The following is a 17298-nucleotide window of genomic DNA, read 5'->3' on the forward strand; positions in this document are numbered from 1 at the left end:
GAAAAAACAAACATTTTCTGAATTACACTCGGAGTAAAATACAAAGAAACCTAGCCCTTTTGTAAGGAAGTCAAATAGGAAGCCATAAAACATTAATTGGCATTCTTATAACTTATGGTATCCCTAGTAGGGGTACCATTTGGTTCTCTCTTAGATGACATGCAAAATAAATAAATATGAGAGCTTACTCGTTGGTGCTTCCGTTACGAGCTAAAATTAAGTATGGATTTGTTTCTGGAGAGATGAAGCTTTTATTACCTTGATTTGATCTTATGCATTGAGAATGCATATATTCTATCAAGTTTTTGTTCATACGAGGATGCTAAAATTTGAACTATCCAAATTTAACGTCCATTGTATACATCCATCAAGAACAACTTCAAATGTGTAACGTCCATTGTATACATCCATCAAGAAGAACTTCAAATGTGTATTTCTTTTAGGTCAGCCAAAAGAAATTAGCCAAGCATACAGAAAATTATTAATTGGGATCAGTCGATAAATTATTAATTGGGATCGGTTTAGACAAATGGAGGCCGATCTCACTCAAAGAAGGATTTTCTTTAAAAAAAAAGGTGCAAAAATCAAAAAATCACACATGAATTTTCTTTTTTAAAGAAAAACCTAGATGCAGACAATGTTTTATCCTATGATTGCATTCAGAATTTTTCCAGGAAGTTTTGAAAAAATCAAATTTATTTCTGATTTCCAAGGTATAAGGCTCCCTGGAGGCGCCTCTGTGTCTGAAGTTTGCTCTCGCATCACCCATTATTTCTTCACTTGATTGCTGGATTCTCTAGCCGATCGGGCGTACGGCCTGTGGTGGCCAAGGCAGAGGCTCTGGTCTACAACAGCAGGCGATCCGGTACCGGCGGGCGGGGCCCGGACTCAGTCCCCTCACCTACCCAAAGATGGCAATATTCAATCTAGCGTCAGCCATCACAGTGGTTCAGTACACACAGATGTTCTACTCTCATCACTTTCTCACTCTCTCTGAACAAAAAATACCAGGAGCGAAGACTTTTTTGCAAGGCCGGCAGTTAATACGGCCTCTTCCTACCGTTGCTCCTTTCTTCCCCGTTGAAGTGAAGCCAATTTTTTAATCCAATCAAGTCACCGCCATAAAGACCCTCGTCGAGATTTACCACCGCAGCACCATGGTTTCACCCACCAAGGTACTACCGAGAGACAGAGAAGTGGAAGAAGAAGAAGAAATTCAGAAGGGAAATGATTAAGAAAGAACACTAGACAGAGCAAAATGTAAAAAGGAGAACACGGCGCGCGAGTGAGAAATCAGGGGGAAAGAAAAAGTGGGGTGTTGGAAACGGCAAGCCAGCTGAGCAGAGCGTTATAAAGCCGCAACTTGTTCCCTTCTTCCTCCTCCCCATCTCCACACTCGCTCGTCGGTCTCGCCGGATCATCATCCCCCGGAGCTCAGTTCTTTCTTCCTCTCTCTCTTTCTGAACACACACCTCACCTACGAGGGAGGCTACGGTGCCCACAAATCCGTTGCGCCGCTCTCTGTCTCTCTCTCTAGTCCGTCCTCCCCATTACTCCCTCCCTCCGCCATAAAGGAAGAACAGAGCAGAGAGGCGGAAGCAGAGCCGAGAACACGGCGGCAGGGCAGAGAGTCAAGTGTCTTCCGGCTCTGCGAAGACTGTACCACCCGGGCGGCGCGGCCACCATCACGCCCCTAGCTACTAGCTACTCCTCCGAGCAGCAGCAGCGGCGAACAGCGAAGCCCACTCCTGCTTCGATTCAATAGCACAGTAAATTCCGTGGCCTCCCATCCCCCGTTACAGCACCCCTGCATTCACTGCTCATCACTCCGCCCGCGATCTCCAAATCTTTTTCAGCTCCCCGCGGGAAAAAGGTTGGTGTTTCAGAGGCTTCTTCCCCTCGTGTTTTTATATATATTCCTGCCTCGGTTCCTTGCTCTCTGTATTGGTCGTAGCGTTTGTGCTGTTCTGGATCTTGATCCAACGTCTTTCTGCTTCTGCTTCCGTCCGTACAGAGCACAGCCCACCGCAGCCAGAGTGTGGGAGAGAGGGAGGATGGTGCCGCGCGAGCATGGCGGGGAGGAGTCCATCGTGGCGGCCGGCAACGGCAAGGAGGAGGAGGTCGGGGTGATGGGCGTCAGCGGCGCCGCCGACGGCGACGACGAGGAGCAGCACGGCGGCGGCAAGTTCAGCGTCACCAGCTTCCTCTGGCACGGAGGCTCCGTCTGGGACGCATGGTTCAGCTGCGCATCCAACCAGGTACGCTACTACAGCAGACAGAGTGTACTCAAGAACTAACAAGCAAGAGAGCATCTTTCGATCGATCAGAGACATGGTGATGATTGGTGGTGGTTAACCCATGGATTCTTGTTCGCTGCAGGTCGCCCAGGTGCTCCTGACGCTGCCCTACTCCTTCTCGCAGCTGGGCATGGTCTCCGGCATCGTCCTGCAGCTCTTCTACGGCTTCCTCGGCAGCTGGACCGCCTACCTCATCAGCGTCCTCTACGTCGAGTACCGCTCCCGCAAGGAGAAGGAAGGGGTCAGCTTCAAGAACCACGTCATACAGGTAACCTGCTCGCCTGCCATTACAGGCCGTGCCGTCCTCGTCTCTCTTATCCTGTCTCCCTCATCTTCTTCTTCCTCGCCTCCTCGCCAACGGATTTCGGTTTCCTCTTATCTTGCTTTATCAAACGAACACGCCTTTCTTTCGGTCACTGTCGATCCATCCTTTGCTGCAAAAATGCTCGCCTTTCTGCTGAAAATGGCCGTCGCCGCTTCATGCCTTCCATATGCAATCTCCTCTCCCTATATGCCGAGGTCTCCTAGTAACAGTAGCAGTTGCTTTGCTTGCAAAACGAATAGTGTGAACTGCATATGAATGCAGCTGGCTCATAATAATTTCAGAGTTCCTTAACCCTTCCTTTTTTAGCTCCCAGTAATTATGGTTACTAATCATGTATTGGTACTACTCCTGATTAATGTTTGAGGAATTAAAATCTGTGTGTTGATGTTGACCAGTGGTTCGAGGTGCTTGATGGGCTGCTGGGCCCGTACTGGAAGGCGGCCGGCCTCGCCTTCAACTGCACGTTCCTGCTCTTCGGCACCGTCATCCAGCTCATCGCCTGCGCCAGGTTCGTCCGTCGGTCAATGTCATCTTCTTCCTCACTCACTCACCCACCCATCGCTCTCGTCGCACCGATCGCGCGTACCCCTGCACTGCACACCGTTGTGGTATGTCTTGAGCTGTGGTTGCTCACATGATCTTTGCCTGTTGTTGTTGCTCAGTAACATCTACTACATCAACGACCGGCTGGACAAGCGGACATGGACGTACATCTTCGGCGCCTGCTGCGCCACCACCGTCTTCATCCCATCCTTCCACAACTACCGGATCTGGTCCTTCCTGGGGCTCGGCATGACCACCTACACTGCATGGTACCTCACCATCGCCGCGCTCGTTAACGGCCAGGTCGAGGGCGTCGCGCACACCGGGCCCAAGAAGCTCGTGCTCTACTTCACCGGCGCCACCAACATCCTCTACACCTTCGGAGGGCACGCAGTCACTGTGTAAGCAACTACACTTACCTTTTTTTTCCTTTCCGAAATGCAGCTTAAGCTTCAGTAACATGGTAGTAAGTTGTTGTTTATGTTCAGTAAGTGAACAGAATTACCATGAGGAAAGAAAGATAGAAATGCAGTGAGCTTTTCACCCTGGAAGGCCGCTGCAGCTTTTGCCTGGCGATGGGGAGGACATGTCTGGATTGGAAATCTGGTTCTGGTTTCCATTCCAACGGTCCCCCATCCCGACCTCACTCCATCTGGTCCATGCTAGTACTTGCAGCACCACCACACTAGCAACAGTCTAACTTAATCAATCTTAATCTTAATTTAACATGATTGTAGGTAGCTTTGCATCTAGCTAGCCTCATGGGGCACAGATCCAAACGTATAAAAACCTTGATAGGCTGCGTGTGCGTGGTGGGAACCAGCCTTGGTTACCTCCATAAAAATGCTGCTAAAAGCTTGGTGGTGCTCTCATGTGCGGTGATGCATCCAAAAGGTCCCTTCTACCAGTACTAGCTAGCAAGTTAGCACACATGATACAGTCTAGTTATTACTTAGATAAAAGAATTGTGATGCATATTAGATTGGCCACTATGCATTACAATAGACCCCTATATTCCCATTGCTTCATGTGCCGTTGATTAATCTGTTGATTGGAGCTGCTAGCTTATTAGTAGGCATGATTAGCCTGAGGCCATGCGGACGGAGGAGCTAGCATTTTCAGTGCGGTGTTCAAACACCCTGCAGGGCTCTACTCTAGTGGGCGCCGTTGGGCTGGAGATTTTGAGGATTTTTATAGTATCTCCCAGCTTCAGCGATTAGGGCATTACTATTTAGTATTAGGTACTTGTAGTGCTAGTGGCGGAAAACTGAATTGGTGTTGTGGTCAAAGAAAACGATGGGCCCTGGTTTCACTGAATTCAGCTAGTGCAGGGTTCACATCAAGATATGCAATTCCATCCTAGTAGGATCGGGACGTGTATGGTGTGACATATATATCATCTCTTGATGATTCTGTTTATCTTGCCGTCAGCCTAGCTAGCACAGGAAAGTTTTATCACAGCTGGGAGAAGACCATTTATCTTGCCATATAGCTAGCAGAAGAAAATTTCCGCTTAGTGCCTTAGTGGAGTGAAAGGGTCAGACCTACCTTGAGAATTCTGAATCCATAAAGAAGGTGAATTCCAGCTGTTCTGGGCAGGCAAATTCCAAGTCCAGCTCGGTAGTTACTGCAGGTTTGGAGTGGAGTGACATGATTATTAGTATATCTTGTATGCGATCTTGCAGTTAGCTGTAGCGGAGTTTGCAGGCTCGATTAGTATAATTTGCAACGGACTTATTTGGCCGTATTTGTCGGGTCCTCTGTATTATTTGACCGGAGGATCGAGCTTAGCATGTGTTGGTGAAAGCTCGCAAGATTCCTCCTGCCGCCGAGATCTTTGCAGCTGATGATCATCAAAATTGCTGCATCATTGGCTCACATGTGCAGAGGCCGTTTTGTCCGTTAATATTTCCCTTGATACTGAAAACTATATAATCGTAGAATTTCATTTAATTTCGTGGAGCCGCAATGCAATGCAATTATGTATCAATGTGTGCAAGGAACATTTGTGCTGATGAAATGTTTGACTGGTGTGCAGTGAGATCATGCACGCGATGTGGAAGCCGGCCAAGTTCAAGTACATCTACCTTCTTGCGACGCTGTACGTGTTCACGCTGACGCTGCCGTCGGCGTCGGCCATGTACTGGGCGTACGGCGACCAGCTGCTGACCCACGCCAACGCGTTCGCGCTGCTGCCCAAGACGGCGTGGCGGGACGCGGCGGTGGTGCTGATGCTCATCCACCAGTTCATCACCTTCGGCTTCGCGTGCACCCCGCTCTACTTCGTGTGGGAGAAGGTGATCGGGATGCACGACACCAAGAGCCTGTGCCTGCGCGCCCTGGCCAGGCTCCCCATCGTCGTCCCCATCTGGTTCCTCGCCATCATCTTCCCCTTCTTCGGGCCCATCAACTCCGCCGTCGGCGCACTCCTCGTCAGCTTCACCGTCTACATCATCCCCTCCCTCGCGCACATACTCACCTACCGCACCGCCTCCGCGCGAGCCGTAAGCTTTCTTCATCTCCCATCTCGTCCTCTTGCATTTTGCATCGATCATCACTACATTTTTTGCTTGCATTGCATGTTTTTATTTCTTTGAATTGCCTACATCACAACATACTAAATGGCAGGTAGCATGCATGATGATCTGCATTGATGCTTGATGCGGCCGTGCTCCTAATTTCTTTCAGATTACTGTAGGGGTGTAGTACCACAGCTTTTTCTTTGTTTATCCGACCAGCTTAACCAATCATTGCCAATAGTAGGATTATTGAGCCGTGTAATTGCCAGCTGCTTCCGTTCCATGCATGGTCCGCTTCTCAGTTCATCCCCTCGCTCTAGCACCAGTACCACATCCATGGTCCATCACGCATCAACAGTGACCCGACCGACTGGAACGGAACACACCGGAGCGGAGGCAATAGAATAGACAGTGGAGATCCGTGCACGTAGTAGTACTACTACATGCACTGTTTGTTGACTCCACAGCAATGGTCCTTCCTAGATGAGCCATGGGCAATGGTGGGCGGGCGAATCCCCCAATCATTGGATCCAGCCAACGACCACATTAATCCGCCCGACAACGATATGGATCCTCGATCCCTCTCCAATTTGCTTTGCTTGCTGCAACTCCATGCATCTCCCTCCGTCCGTTCGTTCGCCCGTCGCTAGCTGCTACGGCATGGCAAATCGCCCGTAGCGGCCAGCCAGCCCTAGCCAATTAAGCCGTCGTCGATGGTGCCACTTCTAAGAGTTGGTGTCCATCCAGAATTAGCACTAGGCTTCTTCTCCCTGGCTTAGTACCATCCTACAAATGGTCCATCCCGTTGGTGAAATAGTAGTAGTCGCAGCGAGCTAACTGGTCCCCGGCCGCACAGCACAGGAGCACAGGCGGAAGATACAAACCGTCCGTCGTGCCGATGATGGGTCGCCGGGATAGCAACCGTTGACATGGATCTCCTCCTCATAGTCGTCTAACAGTTGCTGATGCTTCGTGACATACTGATACTGTCACGAGCCGCCGCCGGTCGCCGTCGCGGCGTTGGCCCGGCGCGTCTGGACTCTGCCTGGCTGGGGCTATTCACCCGGGTACGGTGACAGCATGAGGCGAAGGGCGCCGTCGCTGGAGACGGAGACGTCCATAGAGATTTTTGTGTTGCGGGTTGCTGCCGGGTCTCTTTCCCTCTCTCTCGATTCCTCGTTTTTCTTCATCTTCTTCCAGCTTTGCAAAAAGGAAATAAATCGGATGTGCTTGTTGTACGGCGAATCTAACATGCGCGCACCCCATTTATTTCGTGCGACGGTCTGCATAACATCACCATCCTGCTGTGCATATTGGTTTTTTCCTATCTTTCTGACGAGCTTCCTTTTTCTGAATGCAACGAACAGAACGCGGCGGAGAAGCCACCGTTCTTCCTGCCGAGCTGGACGGCGATGTTCATGATCAACGCCTTCATCGTGGTGTGGGTGCTGGTGGTCGGATTCGGGCTCGGCGGCTGGGCCAGCATGGTCAACTTCGTGCGGCAGATCGACACATTCGGCCTCTTCGCCAAGTGCTACCAGTGCCCCAAGCCGCCCGTCATCGCCGCGGCGCCGTCGCAGCACTAGGTCGATCGTCGCGTGCATGCATGCCACCGGAGGGGACGAAGCAAAGGAGCTCGATCATCCCCTCTCCCGGCAGCACGGCGCAAGAACAACACCACCAGTAATGTCGCTAGGTTTTGGTCGCCTTGTAATATACAAGCCTAGGGTGTCAGTCAGTGACAGTGAGTCACACCATAGTAGAACAGGGCGCTTCATGGGGTCGGTCCCTAGGACCTCGCCCCGGCCCGTCAGCCAGTTGCTTTCCCCATCCCCGATCGATCCGTTGGTAATGTTTGTGTTTGGCTTGCTCCTCCGATATGAGTATATGTGATGGTCGTCGATCATGGCTTATAAGACTTGCAGCTCATGTGACATTTCATATGACGATGATATTAACATATATCCTGTAGGGTTCTCTCCCTCTCTTGGTCGTTTTCTCCTTCATTCTCCGCTGGAGCTTGATCCATGTTATGTTGTGTAGCGCTAGTGAGTGAGTAATTGTAATGGACTGTTGATTCCTCCTGCTAGCTAAAGGCAGAGCACGGAGGCCTTTGTTTATGGCCTCCGCTTTGGATGTTCTCGGTGTAAATGTGGCGACTCCTCGCTGTTGGCGGCCTGCCTTTTGGCCCGTGCTTGCTGCCTTTAGGCCAGGCGATCGATCAAGATCTTCTAGGAGAAATTTTGAAAGGGGCGTAAAGATACGGGGGAAAGATTGTGTGCTCGGTAATGAATGAATGGCGTAGTGCGTGGGTCGGCGCGGGACATGATGGCGCGCACAAGTGAAGTCGCTTGTGAGGCTGAAACGCTCGAGATTTCTAAAGATGGGGCTGAGAGACCGCTGGCTTTGCGATTTGCATAGTGACACCGCGTCACACGGACGACGGCGACGACGACCCTGATTAGCGGCCCGTCTTATCATACCATACTCGTACTACACGCCGGTGGGTGAGCTTCACTTTCAAGGATTGGACTCCACTCCACTACTGTTCGTACGTTATTATCGTTATTGGCTTCTGCATCACAGCATCAATACGGACTTTGATTACAGAGATGACAAGATTGTGCTTTAATTGGCCCATGTGAGCATCCTCCTCCTCTTGCATTCCAAACGGGAGATGATCGAGATGGATTCTCTAATCCTCCCTCCCGCCTCGGGCATCAAGCTTCACATGCATGGAGGTGGAGGTGGAGGTGGCATGTGCTATCTTGACTGGTACCCCTCTCCAGATTTCCTTTTGCTGGTATCTTCCGACAGTCCTTGAGAGAGGGATAAGAGGTACCAGCGGGGGTTCAGCATGTGCTTTCGACTTCACAGGCCACAGCGCACACGTCTTAATCTAACACCAAGTTGCCCAGGGTTTTAATCATATGCTACGCTACAATCAATACTTGCTTCACTCTATTAGACCGGTCTTTCACATGCAACTGCAACTTGCCGTTGAATGGAATCCCAGGCTAGAACTAAATTTGTCTACAACAGTGTGTAGTGCTGTTTGCAGAGAAAATGTAGGTGATGCTAACATGCATGTCAAATGCCAGTATGCCTGTCAATTTCCCAATCGCTTGTGCTGTCTGACTATTTTTACCAAGAATTCGTTTGTGGTAAAGGGAGACGATAGCTTTCTTTATAGGTGCAATCTAGATTCCAGAAACAACATCAAAAAACACACTAGGCAAGCATAACATGGGACTAGCCAACCAAATTTATGTCATGGGGAGCCTGCTAAAACACATCCACATCTTTTGCTCATAGCGCAGGGAAAGCGGCTGGGAGATAGCAACAATGCGTCTTTCCCAAAAGTTCATATGCTTTTGGACAAAGTATCAGAGCAGATCGCAAGAGATAGCTCAGAAGATTTCTGATGGGCCTATGCCCTATAGTTGCCTACATATGCCTATGTAGTATGCACAGCCCAGCAGTCAATACAGCAGTTAGTAAAACCACCTGACTCATCATAGTTGACTACATATTTCAACTAAACTGGCCTGGAAACACTCAGAATTAATCATAAACAAAAAAAAAATTGGCGCATACATATGTTTCCTCGTCTGAAGAGGACAGAATCACGCAAAAGCTAGTTATGAATAGTTTTTTCATCAGTTAACGAAGCAGAGTAGAGTAGTTTATCTGACAAGCAGTTTGAATTCCAAAGAACATCACCAACAACAGTACAGCATGTTAGAGCAACATGTCACATGAGAACCTGAATAAAGGGGAGAACGGTGAAACCTTCACTCTGAAACAGCATGTTCTAGCACCCTTGAGCAGAACACCAAGCAATGTCCATCCAGGATCAAATCAGCTTAACCAAAACCTTGGAATTCCTGAGTCGCGCTCAGCCACAGTACTATTGTTGGGCAGTCTCTGTATCCTGTTTGAGAACTCATTCGCCTGTGAAATATCGGGGAAAAGGAGAGCAATAATGATTTTGCATCAGCACATCAGACCAACTAATTGCACCAAATAATCACTGTTACAAGAACATGGCATAGATACGCCTAATACCGAACATCATGTAAAGGAAGAAACATAAATGATTGGGATCGAGTTCCCCTGATGCCATTCAAAGGCCCAAACCAGAAAATATGATATTGGTGAAAAAAGCAGGATTCAGCAGAACAGGACTTAAAAGTACAGGGATAAAAGCTTCCAGGTTTTTATTCAAACACACGATTCTATCAGAAAGTGTGCCCACAAAAGGAATCAAGTTCCTAAATTCAGCTCAACAGCAGGATACTATTATATCATAGCACACAAAACTGGAGATACTATTCTGCACCACATGAACACTACTGGTTGCGCGCTAGCGCCTATATCCTCAAAAGATAGAACAATAGGGATGCAGAAGATATTTATATAGTATATTAATGAACACAAAGATTAGCTCAGCACAAAGCAAGGTATACTGACAAAACAAAACAAAAAAGGAAACGTGGCACACAAAACCGACAGCTCATCCCAAATGCAACTACCATTCGCAAACCTTTTGAGGATGTGGAAACGGTGGACAAACTACTTAAGATGAAGAGCAGATAACTATCCTGAACTTTCTAAACCAGATAGTGTAATTTTGACCCCCTGAGACAAGCTTGTTCCACTGGGTTAAATGAAATGGATTCTAAAGTTTGTGGGAATTCAATACCTGATTTTATTGGTGGGGGAGTTAGACGGCTATTGATCGAAGTTCAGGGCATTAGATGGACTTCCTAAATCCATATTTTTGACAAAACCATCCTTAAAACGGCCTAGATGGGTTGAACTTTCAGGTTTCGGCTTTGAATGCTTGGGAGAGGGAAGGTATTTGGTTGTAAAGTTCAAGCAGTTTGACAGGCCAAGCATCAAAGTTCAGTGGGTAATCTGGACTATTTCGAAAAACTAAATATAATAAATCAGTCACAAAAACAGTTCCCTGACCTTCTCATCAATCCACATTAGAGAGCGCAGTTGATTATCCAGTATCCGAACAGCAACATCGAATGGCGCCATGCTATCCGCTGCCTCTAGCTCACCACCCTGCATTGGACAATGAGCCTCAAGGAAAGCTCACAACGAGACAAATGCTAAAACCTGTAACTTTTACCTGAGTAGCATTCATGGTCTGAATGATGGATTTTACTTGTTCTGTCATATGTTGCAATTCATTCTCTACGACTTCACCTTGCTCATACCTTTGCATCGCAAATAATTCAGTTAGAGAAGATTTCAAGCAAAGCATGTTTTTGTTTTCCAAATAAGTTGTGATATTTTCTTATACTACAGTTACTACAGATTGAAGAGTTAGACTAAACCAAGACTAAAATAAGTAGCTAAAACAGCAAAAAAAAAATACATTTCACTAACATTGTATCTCTTGCAGAGGCAGCCTCATCTTCACGAAGTAAGACACGCTCATCCTGGAATATCCGTTCAGCTTCCTCCTCCATGCTCTGTAGAGCCTTGTCCACCTGCAGTTATAAAATGACTAGGTTGTAAGTACAACGCTGAACAATTCCTCTCTGGCAATTAACATTGTTTGGCTAAACCGCAAAACAGAAAAATCTAAACAGTCAGTAGTGATCATCCTGCATAATTGATTTCCTTGAATTTACACTTTAGTTTGTTGAAAATGGCATTTTGGCTCCAGCCTCACAAGTCCAGACAAGTACCAGTTTAGGGTGTCAAGTGGGATTCCCACTTCTATTCACATCTTCAAAATCAACAAGTCAAATTTTGAGCAAAAGAACTGAACAAGAAATCTTGAAGTGACTTAGGGCATCTACAATGGAGGCGCTAACAAGGGGCGCTAGGGTGCAATTCCTGGCCGTTATGCTCTATTCCCGTCCTTCCCCGGGATTTTCCTTTGCGTCGACGCGTGAACTTGCGTCGGGCGCTCCAGCCAGATTTTTCCTCGCGCCCGGATTTAGCTGGAGTCGGGCGCTACCCAGGGCGCAAAGATGTGAGAAAATCTACAGGATGTTCGGCAACAAACAACAAAAGCAGGAGAATTTCTTCAAGGAATTTTTGTTATTCTGCAGCAACGAAAGAAGTCGCCGATGAAGGACCACATCGGTGGACTGGCTTCTTGTCCTCTCGCCACTGCACGACACGTCCTATCGGAACTATGATACTCGGGCAAGTTCGTCGGCGGCTGAGCTGAGGAGCATAGGTGCTGCAAGCGGCGCTGGGTAGGTGGCTCAACACGGCAGCTCAACAGCCGGTAATGGATGCGGCGACATTCGGCCCCGCAGCGGCCAAGGCACCCACTAGCGGCGCCATGTTGTGCACTTGTGCGCACTGCGCAAGCTGCAGACGTGCAGCGGCGACCTCCATGGGGATTTCACGCTATGATGTATAGCTCTTGTAGACAATCGATTTCAGCTCGGACGAGAAGACGATGGCGCCCGGCGTTGCAGAGATGAGCGCTTAATTTCTGCATTGGCGTCTGTAATTAGCGCCTTGTGTTGGACGAGAAGGCGCTTATCTTATTTCTATTTCCGCGATCTTTGTTTTTTCCTCTCTAAGCGTCTGTATAAGCATCTAGCATTGTACATGCCCTTAAAAGCTGGATCCCACAGCATCCCTAGTACCAGAGGGAGGCTGTTTCAAGACAACATGCATCCTTTTCCATGGGCTGCAGCAATATTAAAATATTTTATCACAGATGCCATGGTTTTCACTCGTCGCCTAATCATCGCTTTTTCGACACTACGTCATCCGGTCGCCAGAAATCCAAGTTAGGCGGGCGCCCAGGCAAAAAAAAGTCGCCGCATGGTCAACTGGACGTCGCCTGTGGTACTGGGTCCCTCACTCAGGGTGGAATCGGCGGGAGATATGGTGGAATCTGGGGGCAACTAGGGGAGATTGGCGCTCACCTCAGAGGGGAAAAGCAAATCGGGCAGGATAATGAGGGCATCGACCACTGCAGAAGAGGAACTCGGGAGAAAGAGAACTGCACACCTACACCGACACCGCCACCAAGCTTCAGCACTGCTGGTAAGCCCCCCTTCTTCCTTTGCTCCGCCTCCCTCCCTTTCTTCCTCTCTTGTGCCGCCCCCCCCCCCCCCTCTCCTGCCTCTTGACAGTCTCTGGTAAGCCTACACAGCTCCACCTGTTCCCTTCTCTTCTGCCTCCGCTTCTCTTGTGCTCTGCCTCCACTTCTTATCCTCCGCCCCGTTCTTCCTCTACTCTTCTGCCAGACTCCACCAATCTGCTCATTGTTTATCCTTTGTCGCATCTACTAGTGCCCAACATCTACACCAGTGCTCTGCTCATTACTCTCTTGTTGCAGCAAGTGGTCACCTACTCCGATGGATACTGCAGCTGCTGGGGAATATGATCCTACACGGAGGCGCCCTCTGACAACCCAGCTTTGCAGTATGCTTTCTGGCCAGATTTAGAGAGGAAGGATTTCCTCTGCTGTATGTTGTGCGGTCAGAAAGTCAAAGGTGGAGTTGGAAAGTTGGTACAGCACCTTGCTGGAGGTTCCACTAATGTGAAGAAGTGTCCCGAGTCAACCAAAGAAATTAAGAAAGAGATGAGCAGCTACTTAGATAAAAGGAAGTTTAAAGCCATAGAGCGAGCTACAGATGCAGCTGAAGTTCAAAGACGCCATTCCATCATCTACACAATATGATTTCAGGCTTAGGGTTGTGTGTTAAGAGTTATGTCATCAACTACTATTGTATTAGTTTGCCATATTTATATTGCTAAATCTCCTCATTTGCTGCCATATGAGGAATAATTTCATATTTCCTGTCATATTATATATTATATATTAGTATTACGCCCAATGCCCAGTTGTCGACATAGCGGTCGACATGTCGACTCAGCTCTGCGGGCTCGGCTCGACTCGGCAACATGAAATCTTTTATTGACGCCACTTTGAAATGACAAACTGCATATGACTGAATAATGAACCAAGCTCTTTATCAAAATTGCAGACCTTTACTGGTTTCAAATGAAGAACTGTAGAGTCCCAACAGTGAACTTTTTTATAAAAAAAAGGGTAACTCTGTGCAAGGACTAAATACAGGAGACAAAACACAATGTCAGAGAGCAAAAGAAGTAAATACAGAGGGCCAGGTTAGAAAAACCAAAGGTAAGTTATCAGGTGTACAAAGGATTAACATAGAGAACTGAGCCAAACTAAAAGAGGGGGGGGGTCTTAGACTCCTTCAGTATAATAGCCTGAAGCTGGAGCGATGTGGACAAATAGAACCCAAGGGACAGGACAATCGCTATGTTGGCCATGCATTTGCTCTCGGGGATTGCTGAAATCTATTTTGTGGAAGCAAAATGGGAAACAATACTATTAATACAGAGCTGTATCACAATGCGGTTGCCCATGAAGCTTTGACCTGGCCCATGATCTGTGGCAATCAATTAGCCTGCTGCACTGGAGCCACACGCTTTTTCAGTCACACTCGCACACCGTTCTCTTGTTAACCTTTTCACGGCCACGCACCTCTCTCTCCCGATCTCTCGACCCACTCTACGACAGGAGGGACTCCGGCAGCAACAGAAGTTCAGACCGGGCAGCCATGGTGCCAACCACACAGATGCTGGTCAGATCTAACCTCTGAGAATGCATGGGGAAGTCGGTGAAGTTAGACACTGCTTGCGACAAGGTGGTTGGCGAGGTGAATCGCAGGTCAAGCCTAGTGAAGATGCGATTGATGGAGGCAGAGTGGCACTGGGGAGGTAGGTAAGGTGCTTCCAGATAGGAGAGGAAGGTCGGTGAACTGGTGACAAGATAGATTTGAAGCACGGCTTTGCCGGCGATTTATCCATTCACAATTTCGCTACTTTTGAATCTGAGCAGATGTTTTTATATTGATTGGGTTTGATCGGGATTCTGATTTAATTTGTACGTATTTATCTAGTTTTTCTTCCCAGTGTGCTGCTTGTAATTTTACATGAACAAAGTAAACTTTTGGGATGATTCTTGGAACAAAAATCTATGTAAGAGAGAAGGGACAGATTGTGCTTTGAGGATGAATTTGGCGTGCTAAAAACAGATCTGCAATTACTGTATATATTTGCTTTTAATCAGCTTGCACATAGGCTGAACAAATTGGTTGGTAAATAGAGTGCACAAATTTGGTTAATATATGCTGAAGATTCCATTCTTTCTGCGAAAGGTTCTGATTGTGCTTGTGCTGATGAATTTGCACTTCTTTGGCTCTATGCCCTAAAATGCTGTTCAAATATTCTGTTTGGATTACATGAAAAAACAATGTTAATCCTAACCAGGTTATTGAATTTGAATTTGGAGAAAAGAGATATCAAGTGTCAGGTCCAGTGAAGATTGCACATGGCTGTCCTATGTTGTGTCAGTGCCTTCATCTGGCACAGGCAATCACCTGCGAATAAATAAATTCCTAGATAGCAAGATATGAAATATACATAGCAAATACAACAGCCAGCACCTCGTTTTTGTAAAAAAAAAATAAGGTGCGTGAGTGGCCCAGATAAAGAGCTATATGTAGCTTGGCCTCTATTTCGGAAGCTGGAGGTCATATTTACATGTTGCTTTTTCACAAAAAAAAAAAATTACATGTGGCTTTCCAGGAAAGGAAGGTGGGCCTGACATTAGTCATTTTATTTATGCCACGAATCACAGAGGCTTAGAATAAACACAAATTGGGCCAATACGAGGACTTTTAACGTTGGGCTCTCAACCAGATTGTGCCAACCAAAAAAATGTTGAATTTCACGAGATTCTAAATTTGGGATAAGAGTTTCCATGATCAGCAACCACAACCAAGGCACATTACACCATCACTGGCCAGGCTCCATGCCTTGTTTACTGTGATATTGGGTTCGGAAAACCTCTCGTGCTAAAAAAAACTGCCCAGTCCCTAGATCACAGTTGTAGGAGCTTTTATCGCAAATTCAAAACATTCTGACATGAAAATGAGATTCTAGACCTCAGGTAGCCTCTGTCCATGATGTGCTTCTTCAAGATTTTACAAAAAGAGAAAGATCCAAGAAGTTTTTGCAACGAAAAGAAACATCAATCCATCAATTTGGTGGTCTTTGTTATAGCTAAACCACAATTCTTAGGTATAAAAGGATATAAGATACTTATATCTAAAAAATTAGAAAGAGCCCAGAGCCATAAAACGCTTGGGCAGAAGCACATTGGGGTCTGATCAATTTTCTAAAACTTCAATATAATTTGCTTGTAAACTTATAAGCAATAACTAAGATCTCTGAATTTGTAGAAAAAATACACCCTGGCAGATGGTTTCTGGGTTGAAACCAATTTTTCAGACAAGAGTCTACTCTGTACTATTCTAGACTATTGATTGCGTTGGTAAAACAATCTAATCAAAAGAAGGATTCATCCTGACAGGGCAGCTTAAAAATATGGAATGACAACTCAATGCCATGTGGATAGCAACTAAAATGACATTCAGCAAAGTAACAAACACAAACATTCAATAAGAACTAAGCTATGGCATATTAGTAGGCAAGAAAAAGTTCACACTCCCACCCACCTCTTTCTGGTGAGTTTCTATCAACTCAAGTTGCCTCTCCAAGCTTGTTTGTGTTTCAACAACTTTGGCAACATCAGCCTGCACAGCAGGTTGACATCAAGTATTGAACATTATAACACAGAAAAAATACTGTCAACATCATAATTCATGAAAAAAAAAACTGGTATGTAATTATCTGAATCACATCACATGGTCTCCAGGTAGACAATTAGAGTTGAGTTCATTAACTACCACATCAGGTCTCCAGATAGCTAATTACAATTCATTAAGTACTAGGTTCTATTCCTATTCATTTCAAAACTTACTACTGGGTCAGTCCCAAAATAAATGAGGTTGTAGACTTGCAGTCTCCGGTGAGTATAACTGGTGCTAAATTTGTGTTAACCACTCTTTCAAGAAACACAGTGGTTAACAAACTAAAAGTACGCAAGTGTGTATATAGCCTTAAGAGCTCTGGCCATTTTTCCTAACTGCAAAAGCTTTCATGAATTGAACTAGAAAACCAGAACGTAATGTGTGCATACTCTCTTTGTTCTTTGTCAGTTCATAGTAAATTCCGTACGATAATTGGAGCTAAAATATAATATTAATGGAGGTTACATACATTTAAAATTGGAGACAAATCGTACCTCAAGCCTTATAAGAACATTCCTATTTTGCAGAATTCTCCTGTCCCACTCAGATATGGCAGTGGCATGCTTCCGGAACTTAGCAGTACGGTCTTGAAGCCCATTGTTCCAGTCCCTAATAATCTGCAGTAGGTAATTGCATGAGCCAACTTACTGAATAGCAGATGAAGATGTTCAGAGAACACAATAGAAGATCAATCCAGCCTAGAATACAGGTTTGATATAAGCACTCTTGTAAACTAAAAAACTGTAATTGAAAAAGATAAGTGCAATACCTCCTCAACACATTTACCAACAATTTCTGATGGGAGCTTTGGTGCTTGGGATGCTGCTGGAGTAATAGCATTAGTAGTAGATCTGCAGCAAGAACACACAGAAATGTTAAAACCTTGCAGCGCAACTCCACTAACAAATTCTGGTAGAAATAAATCAAGGGGGCAT

General features: G+C 46.5%; 2 protein-coding genes across 2 annotated transcripts in view; one reads left to right on the plus strand and one right to left on the minus strand.

Moving 5' to 3' along the window:
• Window positions 1-1377: 1377 nt before the first annotated feature.
• LOC124692765 (auxin transporter-like protein 1) lies at window positions 1378-7665 on the plus strand. Its single transcript, XM_047226228.1, has 7 exons — window positions 1378-1873; window positions 2015-2258; window positions 2380-2565; window positions 3018-3130; window positions 3285-3566; window positions 5204-5669; window positions 7052-7665. The coding sequence occupies exons 2-7, from the start codon at window positions 2055-2057 to the stop codon at window positions 7268-7270; spliced, it is 1470 nt and encodes a 489-aa protein (XP_047082184.1). The 5' UTR covers window positions 1378-1873; window positions 2015-2054; the 3' UTR covers window positions 7271-7665.
• Window positions 7666-9034: 1369 nt separating this feature from the next.
• The window catches only part of LOC124648838 (nuclear pore complex protein NUP62-like), a 22780-nt gene continuing 14516 nt past the window's right edge, over window positions 9035-17298 (minus strand). The window contains exons 2-8 of the mRNA XM_047188537.1: window positions 17133-17272; window positions 16858-16980; window positions 16229-16306; window positions 11088-11191; window positions 10828-10915; window positions 10662-10760; window positions 9035-9638 (exon numbers count right to left, since the gene is read on the minus strand). Coding sequence (XP_047044493.1) covers window positions 9546-9638; window positions 10662-10760; window positions 10828-10915; window positions 11088-11191; window positions 16229-16306; window positions 16858-16980; window positions 17133-17272 — 725 coding nt within the window. The 3' untranslated portion in view covers window positions 9035-9545. The remainder of the gene's footprint in view (window positions 9639-10661; window positions 10761-10827; window positions 10916-11087; window positions 11192-16228; window positions 16307-16857; window positions 16981-17132; window positions 17273-17298) is intronic.

Source organism: Lolium rigidum, chromosome 1 (genome assembly GCF_022539505.1).
Source record: "Lolium rigidum isolate FL_2022 chromosome 1, APGP_CSIRO_Lrig_0.1, whole genome shotgun sequence".
In the NCBI taxonomy this organism is placed as follows: Eukaryota; Viridiplantae; Streptophyta; class Magnoliopsida; order Poales; family Poaceae; genus Lolium; species Lolium rigidum.